The sequence below is a fragment of the Amblyraja radiata genome, chromosome 35 (assembly GCF_010909765.2).
Source record: "Amblyraja radiata isolate CabotCenter1 chromosome 35, sAmbRad1.1.pri, whole genome shotgun sequence".
In the NCBI taxonomy this organism is placed as follows: Eukaryota; Metazoa; Chordata; class Chondrichthyes; order Rajiformes; family Rajidae; genus Amblyraja; species Amblyraja radiata.
Window position 1 is genome coordinate 8,127,173 of NC_045990.1, and position 20,421 is coordinate 8,147,593.

At 48.6% G+C, this 20,421-nt stretch overlaps 1 protein-coding gene across 1 annotated transcript; it reads right to left on the reverse strand.

The window, feature by feature from the left end:
• Nucleotides 1-19,714, reverse strand: LOC116991857 (adhesion G protein-coupled receptor E2-like). Its single transcript, XM_033050832.1, has 12 exons — nucleotides 19,699-19,714; nucleotides 19,389-19,529; nucleotides 18,695-18,835; nucleotides 17,156-17,296; nucleotides 12,166-12,306; nucleotides 11,684-11,824; nucleotides 11,210-11,350; nucleotides 4,102-4,242; nucleotides 2,482-2,613; nucleotides 1,948-2,015; nucleotides 837-923; nucleotides 1-231 (listed from the first exon to the last, which is right to left on the reverse strand). The coding sequence occupies exons 1-12, from the start codon at nucleotides 19,712-19,714 to the stop codon at nucleotides 1-3; spliced, it is 1,521 nt and encodes a 506-aa protein (XP_032906723.1).
• Between the last annotated feature and the right edge of the window lie 707 nt (nucleotides 19,715-20,421).

Below are 20,421 nucleotides of genomic sequence, written 5' to 3' on the forward strand. Positions count from 1 at the left end.
CTAGCAACGAGAACCTTTGTTCCTATGGTGAATGTTTCCCACGGAGAGTACTTTACCAAATGCATCTGTTGTGATGTTCGTCTCTTGTGAACTGGGCAGAGTAAGAGCTATCGCCATGGCCATATTGTCCACAAAATCCAATATGGCTGTTACTACCTTCAGCCTTTCAGTTGTGTTCATGGTTTCCAGCAGTGAGCGATTGAGAACCGTGTTTGTAAAGGTTTCCATGACCTATGGGTGAAGAGAACACTCAATATAATGAAAAGCAAATCATTGCGATTACATGGTTCAGAAATGTTGAGAGAATATGGGCAAAACATGGGGAAATGGGACGAGCTTAGATGGGGCGTCTTGGTCAACATGGGCGAGTTGGGCCAAAGTGCTTGTTTCCTTTCTCGATGTCTCCATCATATTGAATGCTGGAATCCTGAAATAGCACGGAAACAGGCCCTTCGGCCCACCGAGTCCGCGCTGACCGTCGATCACCCGTTTCCCACTAGTTCCATGTCATCCCTGTTTCTCATCCACTCTCGATACACTAGCGGGCAACTTATAGAAGCCAATTAACCTACAAACCCGCACGACTTTCAGACGTGGGAGGAAATCAGAGGTCCCAAAGCAAACCCACACAGTCACAGAGAGAACGTGCAAACTCCACACAGACAGCAGCCAAAGTCAGAATCGAATCCCGGTGTCTGGCGCTGTGGGGCAGCAGCTCTACCCGCTGCGCCACTGTGCCGCCACAGAATCTTTGTAAATATCCTCGTGACTCTCTCTATCTCAGACGCTCACCACATTTACCCGAAGATAAAATCGTACGGTTGGTAATACCTTACCTTGACATCACTATCCATGTTGAAATTCTGACACATTTTATTTTGGAAGCAATCAAGGTTGATCAGCATGTCTTTTGCAGAGGTTGACTGGACAATGGAACAAGACAACAGTTAGATATATTGGACTGGCCATGCTGGGGAATTAGTCAAACATTACAAGCAATCGGACAAAAGAGTCTTCCAAATCGACATGTTAATGTCTGACTATAAAGGCTGTAAAACTGCTTGTGTACAGGGATGGTGTGAGTGTCATGTACCATGGCAACTCTGAATGGACCTCATGGCTTAAATGGTGGCAATGACAGGAAGGAGTTGCTTATAAAGTGGGGTTGCCTTTATAAACACAGAACACTGAAGAGTACAGCAGAGTAACAGGCCCTTCGGCCCATAATGTCTGTGCCGAACACGATGATAAGACCAACTCTTATCTGCCCGTACATAACCCATATCCCTCCATTCCCTGCATATCCGTATCTTAAACACCATGGTCATATCTGCTCCACCCCCATCAGTGTGTTCCAGGCACCCACTACCCTGTGTGTAAAAGACTTGCCCCCCGATCAACTCCTTGAAACTTTCCCCCTCTCACCCTAAAGCTGACTTTCCCATCCATGTCTCTCATCAATTTATATACTTCCATCAGGTCCCCCCTCAACCTCTGGCATTCCAGTGAAAACAATCCAAGTCTGTCCAATCTCTCCTGTGTCTAACACCACCTAATCCAGACACCATTCTGCACCCTCTCCAGATCCTCCACATCCTTCCTGTAATGTGGCGACCAGAACTGTATGCAATGGTCCAAATGTAGCTGAACAAAAGTCCTATAGAGTGACATGTACTTTACAGGGTAGGGTACATGGTGTAAAACACAAAGTGTTGGAGGAACTCAGCGGGTCAGGCAGCATCTCTGGAGAACATGGATAGGCGATGTTTCGAGGTCGTGACACTTCTTTAGTCTGACTGTAGTGGACATTACAATCTTGAAGGATGGTCCCGACACTCAATGTGATCTGTCTATTCCCTCCACAGGTGCTGCCTGACCCGCTGAGTCGCTCCAGCAGTGTGGATCTAATCGCTGTGTCTCTGTGGAAGTCAGAGGCCGTTCACATACCTGCTCGGAACTGCACCGCTGAACCGTGGAATTCTGCTTTCCCGAGGTGGAACAATTGAGTGGATCGACTGGTGTAAGAATCACATGAAAGACATGTCAGTGCCACCTGTAGACTCCACCTGTCACCCTACTGATGTTCACCCATCGGGCAGAGTAGACCTCACCTCAGCCCCTCACCCAGAGCTCCACTATGGTGCCCCCACCATGTGCAGCATCAGACTGGGCAACCTGAAGTGTTCTCAATATTCCAAGTGTGGTCTCACCAACATTTACACAATTGTAACACAACATCTCAGCTGTTGTACTGAATGCCCCGACCAATGAAGGCAAACATGGCAAGTGCCTTCTTTGTCACCTTTTCAAAGCACCCAATCAAATTTGTAATCCACAATTTCCCACCCAAAGAGCCATGTTAACCATCACTAATAAGTCCCCGACGTCCCTTCCACAGCTTCTGCCTGACTTGGTGAGTGTTTCCGTCATCTCCAGTTTTGATTCCCTGAACATCAGCTCTCATCCTAAGTCTGCGCTTACCTTGACAGGCCTGGTGCGTCTGTCCCGGCTCTGGGTGATATCCTGCTCCACAGACACAGAGGTAACTCCCAAAGGTGTTGCGACAGGTCATGTTGGCGCTGCACTGGTGCCCATGCTCGCATTCGTCCATGTCTGTTGCAGAGAGGGACAGAGATACAAACATCGACAGCACGGATGGTGAGGAGCGAAAGACTGCGAGGGACGAGGGAGTGATGCACGGAGTGTGACAGGAGCTCACTCTCACATCCCTGTTACTCTTCATCCACTCTCCGCCCAGCATGGTCTTACCCTACACTGAGGGCTGATCTTATAGAGGTGTATGAAATCATGAGGGGAATAGATAGGGTGAATGCACAGTTTTTTTCCAGAGCAGTGGAATCAAAAACCAGAGGACACAGGTTCAAGAGAGGTGCAAATTTAATCGGAGGCTGAGGGGCAACTGTTTCACTCAGAGGGGGCCAGATATATGGAACGAAGTGACAGAGGAGGTAATTGAGGCAGACTGGTCAGCATGGATGAGTTGGGCAGAAGGGCCTGTTTACGTGCTGTATGACTCTATGACTGCATGCCTCATAGACACAGGAGTCATTGGAAATGCTCCTGATTCTCCGGTTTTCCCCAACATGCCAAGCAGGTGCAATTTGTCGGTTAATTAACCTCTGTAAATTGCCTCTAGTGTGTAGGGAATGGAGAAGAAAGTGGGAGAATATAGAACTCATGCTGTATCTCTAAACTAAACCAAACTAAAGTCCCAGACCTTGTGTGACATCCAGCTCTAACTCGGCCTATCTGGACGTTACCACATGACCGTTGCTTCCAAGGGCACAACCTGGTCCACATCTCCATCTCCCAATCCCCACACATTCACATCCATGTCCAAAGTCGTTAAACCATTTGACATGACCCCCCTCCAGCAGGACCCCCCTCCAGCTGGACCCCCCTCCAGCAGGAACCCCCTTCCAGCAGGACCCCCCTCCAGCAGGACCCCCCTCCAGCAGGACCCCCCTCCAGCAGGAACCCCCTTCCAGCAGGAACCCCCTTCCAGCAGGACCCCCCTCCAGCATGACCCCCCTCCAGCAGGACCCCCCTCCAGCAGGACCCAACTCCAGGTTGGGCTCAGGCTCAGGTTCGGCTCTAACCAGGTTTGAATTTTGAATCTCAGTGGACAACAAATCCCAAGTGACCCCAGCTTTCTTTGAAAACACTACGACCTTCCTGTGGCCTTGGCTGAGGACAACGTCCATGAGATCCTTTGTTAATTCCAGGAATCTGCGGGATAATATGAAGGGGAGGCAACCCCAATGCCAACTTGAGACCCTTCACAATGGTAAACCTCGTTGTTCCCTGTTACCTGAGGACATTGTGTCTGGTCAGAGTATGTTGGTGGTGCAGGATAAAGTCACCACAGTCTCCATCTACAAACTCATATTCACATCCCATCACAGCAGCAGGAATATGGGAAACAACTAACCATGAGTAATGGTGCTCACAAAAATGAACAAGATGTCACAAATATACCATCAGTTTCTCTCACGTCTCCAGGGAAGGAGATCTGGTGTCCTCACCGGGTCAAGCCCACGTGACCAACGCACCAATGTGGTTGACTCTTCCTGTCCTCACCTTCACAGGTCTTATTTGCACGGAGTCCGGTGGACGAAGCTGATGCATTAAACCCTGATTTGCAGTCGCACTGGTAGGAACCCAGCGTGTTGGTACAAGTTGCATTATGGTGACAGGGCGAGGATTCACACTCATCGATATCTGTGTAAACAGTGACAACAGAATCACGTTGATTACTCGTTGATAACCTGGTGTGACAGGAGCTCACTCTCACATCCCTGTTACTCTTCACCCACTCTCTGCCCGGCACATTGGTGGTGCAGGATAAAATCACCACAGTCTCCATCTACAAACTCAGATTCACATCTCATCACAATAAAATGTTACAAAATTTTGAGATTTAAAAAATCAAGTCTGCAATTTATCCCATCAGATAAAACATAAAAAGAAGTTTAATTTGACACCTAATTCACTTTCATATCTCAAGTATTTAAAAAGTTATGGCCATTTTCATACTTGGAAATTAGCATCTTGTTCCCTATTGATTTTCTATGGACACAACAAAAAAGCTGTGATCGTGGACAGTCAAAAGCCCATAACTTTTTTAAAAATTAAGAGAACTGAATGAAATTTTCAGTTATCATAGATTGAAGCATTCTGAAACAAATATAAAATAATCTTACTTGGATGACCTAAAATTAAAGCATATAATTAGTTAGTTACCCAATTGTAGCTAATTTCAAACTTCAATTACTAGATCTAAACATCTATCCATTTCTTAAGAAATGATTAACATTTTTAAATAGCCTAAGTGTCCAAATAATATTCACAAAGAATTCACAATAAAACATGATTTTTAAATCTCATTGACATTAATTTATAGGCCAAATGGAAGGAATTTAGTGTTCAAAAGGGAACTGCAGATGCTGGAATATCGAAGGTACACAAAATTGCTGGGGAAACTCAGCAGGTGCAGCAGCATCTATGGAGCGAAGGAAATAGGCGACGTTTCGGGCCGAAACCCTTCTTCAGACTCAGTGCGTTCAGAGGGGGAAAGATTAGAGTGAGACAGGGGAGTGGAGATGTTGAGGCGGTTGACGTCGCGGCGGCAGTTCTGAATAAAGAGTTCCAGAGCCGGGACTTTATGAGGATGGGTTCCACGAGGAGGGGGTGCGTTGGAGACGGGAAAAGGGGTCATCATTGGGGGGTGAGGACTCCTTCCCATGGAAGTGCGCTGTGAGGCGGAGACGACGGTAGAAGCGCTCCAAGTCATGGTGGGCGCGGAACTCTTTGAGATGGGGACGGAGGGGGACAAAGGTAAGACCTCTGCTGAGGACAGACCGTTGGGTGGGGGAGAGGGGGAGGTTGGGGGGGATGGTGAACACCCGGCAGGGGTGGGAGTTGGGGCCAGAGGAAGGCAGGTGGGTAGACTGGGGACGGGGTGATGTGTGGGGGGGGGGGAAGAGAGGGCTGTAATGTGGGTGGGGAAGAGCGGGGGTGACATGGTTGGGGGGGGGAATGGGGGAGGGTCAGTGGAGCAGCCACTGAGGTTAGCAAGGATGGGCAGACGGGCGCTAGGACCCAGTGGAGTTAAGTCCAGGAGAGTGGGAGTAAGCAGCGTGGAGGCTGCAGGCCCAGTGCAGAGTCCAAGCTCCAGGTAAGGCGACGGCTGTGGGTTGCTGGAGGGGGGTGGAGTGGCGCGGGTCACCGGACCCGATGGTCGGAGTCCAGTGGTGGTTGAGTCGGGGTCCGCGGGCGATGCGTCGGTGGTCCCAGTGGGCGGAAGGTCGGCGGGTCGGCGGCGAGATGAATCGGGTGCGTTGCGGCGGCCATGTTGGGGGAGCCCCGGTTCGGCGGCGTTGTCGGGTCCGGCGGCGATGTCGGAGGAATCGGCGAGGGGGAGAAAGTCCGAGTGACCGTAGAAGCTGCGAGGCTGGGCGTCATCGGTCGGCAGGTGAGGGTCGGCGGCGGCATCGATGTGGAGGTCGGTGAAGGCGGCGTCCGGGTGAGTATGGAAGTCGCTCCTAGTGGCCAAGATGGCGGGTGTCGCGGGACTCGGGCAGGCGATGCGGGCCAGAGTTGGGGCCCGGAGTCTGCGGGCGGTCGAGTCGCGGAGTGTAGGCGTCGGGGGCGGCCTGGAGTCGGGATAATTTAAGGTCCTTAGTGGAATTAAGGTAGGCCAGGAATTTTTTATTAAAGAGGTGGATCTTCCGGCGGATGAAATACAGCTGGGGTCCGTTGCAGGTCTGGGTTAGTGAGGCCTGAAGTCCAGGGAGTGTCGATGTGAGGTCCTGTTGGTGCCGGCGCATCGCGACCAGGGTGGATCTCAGTGCCCGGTTGGAGAATTGCTGGGTATGCCGGTGGATAGCCAGTCGGTACCGATGGTCCGGTTGGGGTCCGAACTGGGAGGTAGGGAACTGGAGCTGGAAGCCATGGGGTATGAGATGATGGCGCAGGCAGGCCCCGAGGAAGCAAATGTGGCTGTGGTATCGAGTCTGGGTAAGGGTATGGTCGTACAGTTGGAGGGTAGGGGGGATCACAGAGGGTGTGCAGTTAGAGAGGAGGTTGTGAAACTGTCTCCGGAGAGACGAGGAGAACTTCTTCAATTTAGTGTTCAATTGCTGTAAATTAATGGCCATTAATCAGCTTTCGAGTGGGATCCTGTGGAACGCGCTGGTTTAGAACGTTCACATTGCGGTAGATTTGTACCCCCAAATGCCCAGAAAAATACTGCGGGATTTAATGGGCCCCAAATTAGCTACTCGCAACATAAATGTTTGTATAAAGGGATCTTAAGAAGCCCTTTTTAACATAAAAATAAACAACCTACCTTCCGTTGTCCCCTGTATGAGATCCGGCCCGTTATCTGCGGTCGCGGGTTTAGAGGTTAATTTTTAACCTACTACCCTGTATAACAATTAAATAAACCCCTTAAAAGTAAAAATAACTCCAGCGAAAGAATCTTCCAGCGATTTTTTGTCAATAATGAACTAGGCTGAACAAGCTCGATTTGAACAGCCTAGGGAAAATCGCATTTTAAACCCGCCCCCCTCAAAACGGCGCCAAATCGCGCACACGGGCTGGGACAGATTTTCAACGATGCTTCAGGTAGGGTTTACAACATACCTAATCACAGCAGCGGGAATATGGGAAACAACTAATCATGAGTAATGGTGCTCACAAAAATGAACAAGTTGTCACAAATATACCATCGGTTTCTCTCACGTCTCCAGGGAAGGAGATCTGGTGTCCTCACCAGGTCAAGACCATGTGACCAATGCACCAATGTGGTTGACTGTTCCTGTCCTCACCTTCACAGGTCTTATTTTCACGGAGTCCGGTGGACGAAGCTGATGCTTTAAACCCTGATTTGCAGTCGCACTGGTAGGAACCCAGCGTGTTGTTACAAGTTGCGTTTTGGTGACAGGGCAAAGATTTACACTCATCGATATCTGTGTAAACAGTGACAATCATCAACAACAGAATCACATTGTTTACTTGTTGTTAACCTGGTGTGATCGCCAGGACTGGTCTCAGTGAATCTCAGTGGACAACAAATCCCAAGTGATCCCAGCCTTCTTTGAAAACACTACGACCTTCCTGTGGCCTTGGCTGAGGACAACGTCCATGAGATCCTTTCTTAATTCCAGGAATCTGCAGGATAATATGAAGGGGAGGCAACCCCAATGCCAACTTGAGACCCTTCACAATGGTAAACCTCGTTGTTCTCTGTTACCCGAGGACATTGTGTCTGGTCAGAGTATGTTGGTGGTGCAGGATAAAATCACCACAGTCTCCATCTACAAACTCAGATTCACATCCCATCACAGCAGCGGCAATATGGGAAACAACTAATCATGGGTAATGGTGCTCACAAAAATGAACCAATTGTCACAAATATACCATCGGTTTCTCTCACGTCTCCAGGGAAGGAGAATTGGTGTCCTCACCAGGTCAAGCCCACGTGACCAACGCACCAATGTGGTTGACTCTTCCTGTCCTCACCTTCACAGATCTTATTTGCACGGAGTCCGGTGGATGAAGCTGATGCGTTAAACCCTGCGTTGCAGTCGCACTGGTAGGAACCCAGCGTGTTGGTACAAGTTGCGTTATGGTGACAGGGCGGGGATTTACACTCATCGATATCTGTGTAAACAGTGACAATCATTAACAACAGAATCACATTGTTTACTTGTTGTTAACCTGGTGTGATCGCCAGGACTGATCTATGTAACTAGAACCAACGTGGTGAAGCTTAAATACTGCAGGAAATGTCCTTGGAAGTCAGTCGATTACTTGCCTTGGTTGCTCTAACAGCTGCTTCCAGGCATTTTTACCTTGATCAGCAAATAGGACAAGGGCTTCAGGCACTGGGAACACCACCAACCACAGGTTCCACTCCAAGTCATGCACAACCCTATTTGGAAATACTTTGCCGGTCCTACATCATTACTGGGTCTAAATCATGGACCTCACCTTGTGAGCAACTAATATTCAGTTCCTTGAGCAGAGAAACAACCAGTTCCTCACCACCAACACACTCGCTGCTCTGGCAGAACCCACCGTTTGTAGGTCTGTACTTGTTTGAGTTTAGGTGGATGATGGGGGCATCTCAATGAAACTCACTGAAGAATGAAAGGCCTGGATGGAAAGAATATGGAGAGGCTGTTTCCACTAGTGGCCAAGTCTTTGAGTTTTTTAAAGGGGAGATTGATAGGTTCTTCATTAGCACAAGTGTCAGGTTTTGGGGTAGAAGGCAAGAGAATGGGGTTGAGAGGGAAAGATAGATCAGCCGTGACTGAATAGTGGTGACTGGGTGGTCCGAAAGGCCTGTTTCCGCGCTGTATCTCAAAACAAAACAAAACGTCCCAACCTTCACAGTCCTCTGCACCGATGCCAGTGGTCGCAGCTGATGCATGAAACCCTGCGACGCAGTTGCATTGGTAGGAACCTGGCGTGTTGTCACAAAATGTGTTTTTGCCACAGGGTGCGGATTTGCATTCGTCAATATCTGTGGGAACAGTGAAAACCCTTCATAATAGTAACATAGTTTGTTCCCTGTTGCACTGTAACTATGTTGATAGAATGGAGCGGCTGGGCTTGTACACTCTGGAATTTTAGAAGGATGATAGGGTATCTTATTGAAACATATAAGATTATTCAGAGTTTGGACACGCTAGAGGCAGGAAACATGTTCCTGATGCTGGGGGCGTCCAGAACCAGGGGCCACAGTTTAAGAATAAGAGGTAAGCCATTTAGAACAGAGATGAGGAAAAGCATTTTCACACAGAGGGTTGTGAATCTGTGGAATTCTCTCCCTCAGGCCAATTCTCTGGATGCTTTCAAGAGAGAGTTAGATAGAGCTCTTTAAGAAAGCTGAGTCAGAGGATATGGTGAGAAGGCAGGAACAGGGTACTGATTGTGGATGCTCAGCCAGTGAATGGCGGTGCTGGGTCGAGGGGCCGAATGGCCTACTCCTGCACCTATTGTCTATTTATTTTCTGGATGCAGCAACACACCAGTGTGTGCCTTAAACACAGAGCAGACCCTCGTTGGGACAAAGGATTAAGTGAAAGGTTGAGGGAGAAAGACAGGTGGATGGAGTTAAGGAACAGATCTTCCTGGATCAAAGGGAATTGAGGAACCAAATGGCCTTGGACAAGCCAGAAGCTGCGATGATTGCCCTCGATTCCATTGGACTGGAAGCTGTCTGTCGGTGAGAGTGGAAAGGTTGAGCAGTAACCCAGCCTTCTTTATCAGGGCAGTTGTGTAAAGAACCATGTCACGGTGTGGCTGGTGTGGGTGACATGGGGTGGTTGCAGACACAGGGTGTCCACTACTCCATTAATCTTTAACGTGGCTCCGAGCCCTGACCGGGTCTGGCCACATCTGGACCTCCGCAAATTGCTCCCCCCCTGCACGGAACAAGAAGTGCAGGTACGGCCTTGCACCATGTGGGACCAGGGAACTGGGACTATAGTGAGCCCACCAGCTACAGCTGCTTGGACCAGTTCCCAGAGGTGGCATTGTACCGTCCCCTGCTTCCAAGGACTCTCCCCGCTCCATCGATCTGTTTCCCAGTGTTTAGTAGTGAGCTGAGCCTAGGCTGGAGCTTTGGACAGGGGTAACCACGGCAGCTGGCACTGCTGACCCGATGGGACATGTTCCTCAGCATGACACGGTCTCCATCCAAGGAACCTGGCTGGTCCATAAACTCATCTCCCAATCTCTAATATATTTAGAATGAAAAGTAAGAAAAAGGCCTATTTTGGATAGATTGAACCCAGCTGACACAACCCACCGCCACCCTATGTTATTTCTTTTGGGATTTGCACAGTGCAGCCGCCAGGAAATTATTCCTTCATTCCAGGGATCGGCAAAACAATCCTGGAGCATTCACAATCCCATTCCCAATTTGAGATTTATTCTCCACTTCATGGTGATGTGAAGACCTTACCCTCACAGATCTTCAATCCTGCGTATCTTTGAGCGTGGGAGAAAACGGTGCACCTGGAGAAAACCCGCGCGGTCACGGGGAGAACGTGCAAACTCCATACAGACAGCACCCAGAGTCCATCGCTGCACCATTCTGCCACTGCGATGTTCTCTGTTGCACGAGTACTCTGGTGTCTGAGTGTGTTGGTATGAGCCCATAGAGGTGGGCTGTAGAGGCTTTGCAGGACACTCACTCTGCAAAGTCCTCAACTAGTTGGGCGTTACGGGGCTGGCAAAGAAGAGGGCCATTCAATCCGCAAGCGAAGCCGCGGAGAAAGTTTGGATTAAGAGGGCTGATCCGTGGGCGGTTGCTGCTGAGACGCAAGTCGGGGTTTGATCAACCTCGGCTGGGTCGCCTGGGCGAAGGTGTCTGATGTTGTGAGACCCGAAACAGCCGATGACCCCAGGTGACATCACTGAGGATGCATCCCAGCGCATCTAGAAGATGTAACTTTCACACAGTGATGCAGGGTTAAAATCACAATAGTCATCTACAAAACTGGAATTCAATCCCTCTTCTCCAATGGGAATTTAGAAAAATAATCATCAGTGATAGCGCTCGTAAAATGAACTAAATATCATGAAAACCCATTGGTTTCTCTACTCCCCTCCCTGGAAGGAAATCATTTCCAGCCGACATGATCAGAGTATCAATCTCTCCCAAAATCCTCACCTTCACAGATCTTATTTGCACGGAGTCCGATGGACGAAGCTGATGCCTGAAACCCTGTGTTGCAGTCGCACTGGTAGGAACCCAGTGTGTTGGTACAAGTTGCGTTATGGTGACAGGGCGAGGATACACACTCATCGATATCTGTGTAAACAGTGACAACAATGAAAACCCTTCACAATTGTAAACGTTGTTCTCCGTTACACAAGGACTCTGGTGTCTGGCCATAGTATGTTGGTGGCACAAGGGTAAAATCAACACAATAATCATCTCCAAAACTGGAATTTAAATCCCACCACAGTGGCGGACATTTGGAAAACATCTAATAATTGGTAGGTGGTGCTCACAAAGATGAACAAGTTGTCATGAAAACCTGTTGGATTTTTCTCATGTCTCCAGGGAGAAAAATCTGGTGTCATCTCAAGGTCAAGGACACGTGACCAACGCGCCAATGTGGTTGACTCTTAGAGTCCTCACCTTCACAGGTCTTATTTGCACGGAGTCCGATGGACGAAGCTGATGTCTGAAACCCTGCGCTGCAGTCGCACTGGTAGGAACCCAGCATGTTGTTACAAGTTGTGTTATGGTGACAGGGCGGGGATTCACACTCATCGATATCTGTGTAAACAGTGACAATCATTAACCTGGTGAGATCACTAGGATTGGTCTCTATGACCAGGAACACCGATGTAGTGACTCTATAATGCCGCAGGAAATATCCTTGGAAGACAGCCATTTATTTACTTGCCTTGGTTGCTCCAACAGCCCCTTCCAAACCTGTGACCATCATCACCAAGTAGGAAAAGGGCTTCAGGCACTGGGAACACCACCACCCAAACTAGTTGTCACAAATATACCATCGTTTTCTCTCACGTCTCCAGGGAAGGAGATCTGGTGTCCTCACCAGGTCAAGCCCACGTGACCAACGCACCAATGTGGTTGACTCTTCCTGTCCTCACCTTCACAGGTCTTATTTGCACGGAGTCCGGTGGACGAAGCTGATGCGTTAAACCCTGCGTTGCAGTCGCACTGGTAGGAACCCAGCGTGTTGGTACAAGTTGCGTTATGGTGACAGGGCGAGGATTTACACTCATCGATATCTGTGTAAACAGTGACAATCATTAACAACAGAATCACATTGTTTACTTGTTGTTAACCTGGTGTGATCGCCAGGACTGGTCTCTGTGAACAGAAGTACCAATGTGGTGATTCTATAACGATGCCTGACGAGAGAGTGATGCACGGAGTGTGACAGAAGCTCACTCTCACATCCCTGTTGCTCTTCATCCACTCTCTGCCCGGCATGGACTTACCCCACATTATTAACCACCTCCATGGAGTCATCGTGTCACCGAGCAATATAGCACACAAACAGACCAAATCATCAAGTCAAGTTTATTCGTCACATACACATACGAGATGTGCAGTGAAATGAAAAGTGGCAATGCTCGCGGACTTTGTGCAAAAAGACAAACAACCAAACAAACTACAAACAGAATCACATATTCTTTTACATATTAAATATTGTGGGCGGAAGGAAAAAGGTTCAGTAAAGTTAGTCCCTGGTGAGATAGGAGTTTACAGTCCGAATGGCCTCTGGGAAGAAACTCCTTCTCAACCTCTCCGTTCTCACAGCATGGCAAGGGGTGGAAGGGGTCTCCCATGAATTTATTGGCTCTGATGTATAGTTCCTGCAGGTGGAGTTCCCATAGTGTGTTCGGCTGAACGCACTACTCTCAACAGAGCCTTCTTGTCCTGGGCAAAGCAATTCCAAAACCAGATGGTAATATTTCCGGGCAAGATGCTTTCCACAGCCGCAGAGGTGGGTTAAAGGCCAGGTTAGAGCTAGCCCCACACAGGGTAGCGATTCCTAGCCTTTTCCTCGCCAACGTGCGCTCACTGGCAAACAAAATGGACGAACTCCGGCTAAGGATCACCTCCCACAACTGGATCAAGGACTGCAACATCCTGATCTTCACGGAAACTTGGCTCAACACTGACGTTCCTGACAGCGCCATCCAGCTATTGGGGCGTAATTTACTCCGAGCGGACAGGACATCAGACTCCGGTAAGACCAGAGGTGGGGGTCTGTGCATTTATGTAAATAAAGCATGGTGCACGGACTCCACCATCATCGAGAGTCACTGCTCAGCTAACCTTGAGTTCCTCTTGGTTAGATGCAGACCGTTCTATCTGCCCAGAGAGTTCACCTCCACTGTTGTGACTGCAGCCTATATCCCTCCTGATGCTAATGCCAAGCTTGCAATGAAAGAGCTGCATACTGCCATTAGCAATCAACAGACGCACAACCCCGAGGCAGCCTTCACTGTTGCGGGTGACTTCAATCACTCTAACCTGAAGACTGTACTCCCCAAATTCCACCAACATGTCTCCTTCCCCACTAGAGTAGACAAGACACTGGACAAAGTCTACACCAACATGGCTGAAGCTTACAAAGCCATCCCCCTCCCCCACCTTGGTCAGTCTGATCACGTCTCATTGTTCCTGCTCCCTAAGTACTCCCCACTCATCAGACGGGTTAAACCAACTGTGAGGAGAAGTTAAAGTCTGGTCAGAGGAAGCGGACTTCACACTTCAGCAGTGTTTTGGAAACACTGACTGGAAGGCGTTTGCAGCCCAGGCCACCCTTGACTCCCACACGGACATTGATTCCTACACATCCTCTGTTCTGGACTTTATAAACTCCACCATCAATAGTGTCACCTCCCTCAAACAGGTGACCATATTCCCGAATCAGAAGCCATGGATGAACAGCGAGGTCAGGCTACTGCTGAAAGCACGGGACACCGCTTTCAGGTCAGGCGATGCTCGAGCCTACAGTTCAGCCAGGGCTAACCTGAAGAGGGGCATCAAGAAGGCTAAGCACTGCCATAAGCTCAGGATTGAGGAGCACTTCAACAACAACTCCGACCCCTGACGCATGTGGCAAGGCATCCAGGCCATCACGGACTACAGACCCTCCAACACCACCCTCACATCCAGCGACGCCTCCATCCTTGAGGAGCTTAATCACTTCTATGGCCGCTTCGACAGGGACAATCTAGAGACAGCCATCAAGACTGTGCTACCTGCCGATCACCAACCCCTCACACTCACCCCCTACGACGTATACGTGGCACTGAGTAGGACTAATGCACGTAAAGCTGCTGGCCCTGACGGCATCCCCGGGCGCGTGCTCAGGGCCTGTGCTGCGCAGCTGACAGACGTCTGGACTGACATCTTCAACCTGTCACTTGCCCAAGCAGTTGTCCCCACGTGCCTTAAAACCACCTCCATCGTGTCAGTGCCAAAACACTCCACTGCGGCAAGCCTCAACGACTTCCGCCCAGTTGCACTTACCCCTATCATCACCAAGTGCTTCGAGAGGCTGGTCCTGGCACACCTCAAAAGCTGCCTACCCCCCACACTGGATCCCTATCAGTTTGCCTACCGCAGGAACAGGAGTACGGAGGATGCCATCTCAACGGCACTTCACTCCGCCCTCTCCCACCTCGACAACAGAGACACTTACGTAAGAATGCTGTTCATCGATTACAGCTCAGCATTCAACACCATTATACCATCAAAACTGATCACCAAACTCGGTAACCTGGGCATCGACCCCTCCCTCTGCAACTGGATACTGGACTTTCTAACCAACAGACCCCAGTCTGTTAGGTTAGACAAGCACACCTCTTCAACCCTCACCCTGAACACCAGCGTTCCACAGGGCTGTGTGCTGAGCCCCCTCCTCTACTCCCTCTTCACCTATGACTGCACACCTGTACATGGTACTAACACCATCATCAAGTATGCACATGATACAACGGTGATTGGCCTCATCAGCAACAACGATGAGTCGGCCTACAGGGAGGAGGTCCAGCACTTAGCAGCATGGTGCGCTGACAACAACCTGGCCCTTAACTCCAAGAAGACCAAGGAGCTCATTGTAGACTTCAGGAAGCCCAGGGGCGGCACGCACACCCCCATCCACATTAACGGGACGGAGGTGCAACGTGTTTCTAGCTTTAGGTTCCTGGGAGTCAACATCTCCGATGACCTCTCTTGGACCCACAATACCTCAACTCTGATCAAGAAGGCTCACCAGCGTCTCTTCTTCCTGAGGAGACTGAAGAAAGTCCATCTGTCTCCTCAGATCCTGGTGAACCTCTACCGCTGCACCATCGAGAGCATCCTTACCAACTGTATCACAGTATGGTATGGCAACTGCTCTGTCTCCGACCGGAAGGCATTGCAGAGGGTGGTGAAAATTGCCCAACGCATCACCGGTTCCTCGCTCCCCTCCATTGAGTCTGTCCAAAGCAAGCATTGTCTGCGGAGGGCGCTCAGCATCGCCAAGGACTGCTCTCACCCTAACCATGGACTGTTTACCCTCCTACCATCCGGGAGGCGCTACAGGTCTCTCTGTTGCCGAACCAGCAGGTCAGGTACAGCTTCTTCCCGGCGGCTGTCACTCTACTCAACAACGTACCTCGGTGACTGCCAATCACCCCCCCCCCCCCCCCCCCGGACACTTATTATTATTTATTCAAATCATTTGCTATGTCGCTCTTCCAGGGAGATGCTAAAAACATTTCGTTGTCTCTGTACTGTACACTGACAATGACAATTAAAATTGAATCTGAATCTGAATCTGAGTAGAAGCACTGAAGGATCCTCGGATCCTCGGAGGCATCCATGCTGAGCTAGTTGTTTAGGCCTACAGCTATGCCTGAACCATACCCCTTCTAATCCTTCCATGTCCATGTACCTGTCAAAGTGTCTGATGTAGTATTTGTCCCACCTCAACCACTCCCTCTGGCAGCTCGTTCCACTCTCACACTGTGCGGAAAAGTTGTTCCTTCTCAACATATGCCTTGTTTTAGACTCTCCTATCCTGCGGCTGTTCAACTTGGTCGAGGCCACAAAGCATAGATTCAGCTGCACTTGGCACAAGGGTGGGGTCGAGTCATGTGCCTGGTAGTACTGCAGCGGTGCGGGTTTAATCCTGACCTCGGGTGCTGTCTATGTGGAGTTTGCCCGTTCTCCCTCTGTGTTGTCTCCGGGTGCTCTGGTTTCCTTCCACATCCCAAAGACATGCGGGTTTGTAGTGTAAATGCCATCTGTAACGTTGCCCCTAGTGTGTAGGGAGTGAATGAGAAAGTGGGATAACATAGTGTTCACTCGTGTGAGCAGGTGATCGATGGTCAGCATAGACTCGGTGGACAGAATGGCTTGCTTCCATGCGATATCTCTAATGTAAACTAAACTAAAATCCCAGCTCTAACTCTGCCTATCTGGACGTTACCACATGACCGTTGCTTCCAAGGGCACAGCCTGGTCCACATCTCCATCTCCCAATCCCCACACATTCACATCCATGTCCAAAGTCAAGTTAAACCATTTGACATGACCCCCCTCCAGCAGGACCCAACTCCAGGTTGGGCTCAGGCTCAGGTTGGGCTCTAACCAGGTTTGAATTTTGAATCTCAGTGGACAACAAATCCCAAGTGACCCCAGCTTTCTTTGAAAACACTACGACCTTCCTGTGGCCTTGGCTGAGGACAACGTCCATGAGATCCTGTTAATTCCAGGAATCTGCGGGATAATATGAAGGGGAGGCAACCCCAATGCCAACTTGAGACCCTTCACAATGGTAAACCTCATTGTTCCCTGTTACCTGAGGACATTGTGTCTGGTCAGAGTATGTTGGTGGTGCAGGATAAAGTCACCACAGTCTCCATCTACAAACTCATATTCACATCCCATCACAGCAGCAGGAATATGGGAAACAACTAATCATGAGTAATGGTGCTCACAAAAATGAACAAGTTGTCACAAATATACCATCAGTTTCTCTCACGTCTCCAGGGAAGGAGATCTGGTGTCCTCACCGGGTCAAGCCCACGTGACCAACGCACCAATGTGGTTGACTCTTCCTGTCCTCACCTTCACAGGTCTTATTTGCACGGAGTCCGGTGGACGAAGCTGATGCCTGAAACCCTGTGTTGCAGTCGCACTGGTAGGAACCCAGCGTGTTGGTACAAGTTGCATTATGGTGACAGGGCGAGGATTCACACTCATCGATATCTGTGTAAACAGTGACAACAGAATCACGTTGTTTACTCGTTGATAACCTGGTGTGACAGGAGCTCACTCTCACATCCCTGTTACTCTTCACCCACTCTCTGCCCGGCACATTGGTGGTGCAGGATAAAATCACCACAGTCTCCATCTACAAACTCAGATTCACATCTCATCACAGTAGCAATGTTACAAAATTTTGAGATTAAAAAAATCAAGTCTGCAATTTATCCCATCAGATAAAGCATAAAAAGAAGTTTAATTTGACACCTAATTCACTTTCATATCTCAGGTATTTAAAAAGTTATGGCCATTTTCATACTTGGAAATTAGCATCTTGTTCCCTATTGATTTTCTATGGACATAACAAAAAATCTGTGATCGTTGACAGTCAAAAGCCCATAACTTTTTTTAAAAATTAAGAGAATTGAATGAAATTTTCAGTTATCATAGATTGAAGCATTCTGAAACAAATATAAAATAATCTTACTTGAATGACCTGAAATTAAAGCATATAATTAGTTAGTTACCCAATTGTAGCTAATTTCAAACTTCAATTACTAGATCTAAACATCTATCCATTTCTTAAGAAATGATTAACATTTTTAAATAGCCTAAGTGTCCAAATAATATTCACAAAGAATTCACAATAAAACATGATTTTTAAATCTCATTTACATTAATTTATAGGCCAAATGGAAGGAATTTAGTGTTCAATTGCTGTAAATTAATGGCCATTAATCAGCTTTCGAGTGGGATCCTGTGGAACGCGCTGGTTTAGAACGTTCACATTGCGGTAGATTTGTACCCCCAAATGCCCAGAAAAATACTACGGGATTTAATGGGCCCCTAATTAGCTACTCACAACATAAAAGTTTGTATAAAGGGATCTTAAGAAGCCCTTTTTAACATAAAAATAAACAACCTACCTTCCGTTGTCCCCTGTATGAGATCCGGCCCGTTGTCTGCGGTCGCGGGTTTAGAGGTTAATTTTTAACCTACTATAACAATTAAATAAACCCCTTAAAAGTAAAAATAGCTCCAGCGAACGAATCTTCCAGCGATTTTTCGTCAATAATGAACTAGGCTGAACAAGCTCGATTTGAACAGCCTAGGGAAAATCGCATTTTAAACCCGCCCCCCTCTAAACGGTGCCAAAATCGCGCACACGGGCTGGGACAGATTTTCAACGACGCTTCAGGTAGGGTTTACAACATACCTAATCACAGCAGCAGGAATATGGGAAACAACTAATCATGAGTAATGGTGCTCACAAAAATGAACAAGTTGTCACAAATATACCATCGGTTTCTCTCACGTCTCCAGGGAAGGACATCTAGTGTCCTCACCAGGTCAAGCCCACGTGACCAATGCACCAATGTGGTTGACTGTTCCTGTCCTCACCTTCACAGGTCTTATTTGCACGGAGTCCGGTGGACGAAGCTGATGGATTAAACCCTGATTTGCAGTCGCACTGGTAGGAACCCAGCGTGTTGTTACAAGTTGCGTTTTGGTGACAGGGCAAAGATTTACACTCATCGATATCTGTGTAAACAGTGACAATCATCAACAACAGAATCACATTGTTCACTTGTTGTTAACCTGGTGTGATCGCCAGGACTGGTCTCTGTGAATCTCAGTGGACAACAAATCCCAAGTGATCCCAGCCTTCTTTGAAAACACTACGACCTTCCTGTGGCCTTGGCTGAGGACAACGTCCATGAGATCCTTTGTTAATTCCAGGAATCTGCGGGATAATATGAAGGGGAGGCAACCCCAATGCCAACTTGAGACCCTTCACAATGGTAAACCTCGTTGTTCTCTGTTACCCGAGGACATTGTGTCTGGTCAGAGTATGTTGGTGGTGCAGGATAAAATCACCACAGTCTCCATCTACAAACTCAGATTCACATCCCATCACAGCAGCGGCAATATGGGAAACAACTAATCATGGGTAATGGTGCTCACAAAAATGAACCAGTTGTCACAAATATACCATCGGTTTCTCTCACGTCTCCAGGGAAGGAGATCTGGTGTCCTCACCAGGTCAAGCCCACGTGACCAACGCACCAATGTGGTTGACTCTTCCTGTCCTCACCTTCACAGGTCTTATTTGCACGGAGTCCGGTGGATGAAGCTGATGCGTTAAACCCTGCGTTGCAGTCGCACTGGTAGGAACCCAGCGTGTTGGTACAAGTTGCATTATGGTGACAGGGCGGGGATTTACACTCATCGATATCTGTGTAAACAGTGACAATCATTAACAACAGAATCACATTGTTTACTTGTTGTTAACCTGGTGTGATCGCCAGGACTGATCTATGTAACTAGAACCAATGTGGTGAAGCTTAAATACTGCAGGAAATGTCCTTGGAAGTCAGTCGATTACTTGCCTTGGTTGCTCTAACAGCTGCTTCCAGGCATTTTTACCTTGATCAGCAAATAGGACAAGGGCTTCAGGCACTGGGAACACCACCAACCACAGGTTCCACTCCAAGTCATGCACAACCCTATTTGGAAATACTTTGCCGGTCCTATATCATTACTGGGTCTAAATCATGGACCTCACCTTGTGAGCAACTAATATTCAGTTCCTTGAGCAGAGAAACAACCAGTTCCTCACCACCAACACACTCGCTGCTCTGGCAGAACCCACCGTTTGTAGGTCTGTATTTGTTTGAGTTTAGGTGGATGATGGGGGCATCTCAATGAAACTCACTGAAGAATGAAAGGCCTGGATGGAAAGAATATGGAGAGGCTGTTTCCACTAGTGGCCAAGTCTTTGAGTTTTTTAAAGGGGAGATTGATAGGTTCTTCATTAGCACAAGTGTCAGGTTTTTGGGTAGAAGGCAAGAGAATGGGGTTGAGAGGGAAAGATAGATCAGCCGTGACTGAATAGTGGTGACTGGGTGGTCCGAAAGGCCTGTTTCCGCGCTGTATCTCAAAACAAAACAAAACGTCCCAACCTTCACAGTCCTCTGCACCGATGCCAGTGGTCGCAGCTGATGCATGAAACCCTGCGACGCAGTTGCATTGGTAGGAACCTGGCGTGTTGTCACAAAACGTGTTTTTGCCACAGGGTGCGGATTTGCATTCGTCAATATCTGTGGGAACAGTGAAAACCCTTCATA

What these genes read in the sequence shown, in the direction of transcription:
- LOC116991857 (XM_033050832.1), bottom strand. An exon ending in TGCAAATAAGACCTGTGAAG is followed by an intron (nt 11,825 to 12,165) that starts GTGAGGACAGGA and finishes CTGTTTACACAG; the next exon opens with ATATCGATGAGTGTGAATCC. An exon ending in GACGCACCAGGCCTGTCAAG is followed by an intron (nt 2,016 to 2,481) that starts GTAAGCGCAGAC and finishes TTCTTACACCAG; the next exon opens with TCGATCCACTCAATTGTTCC.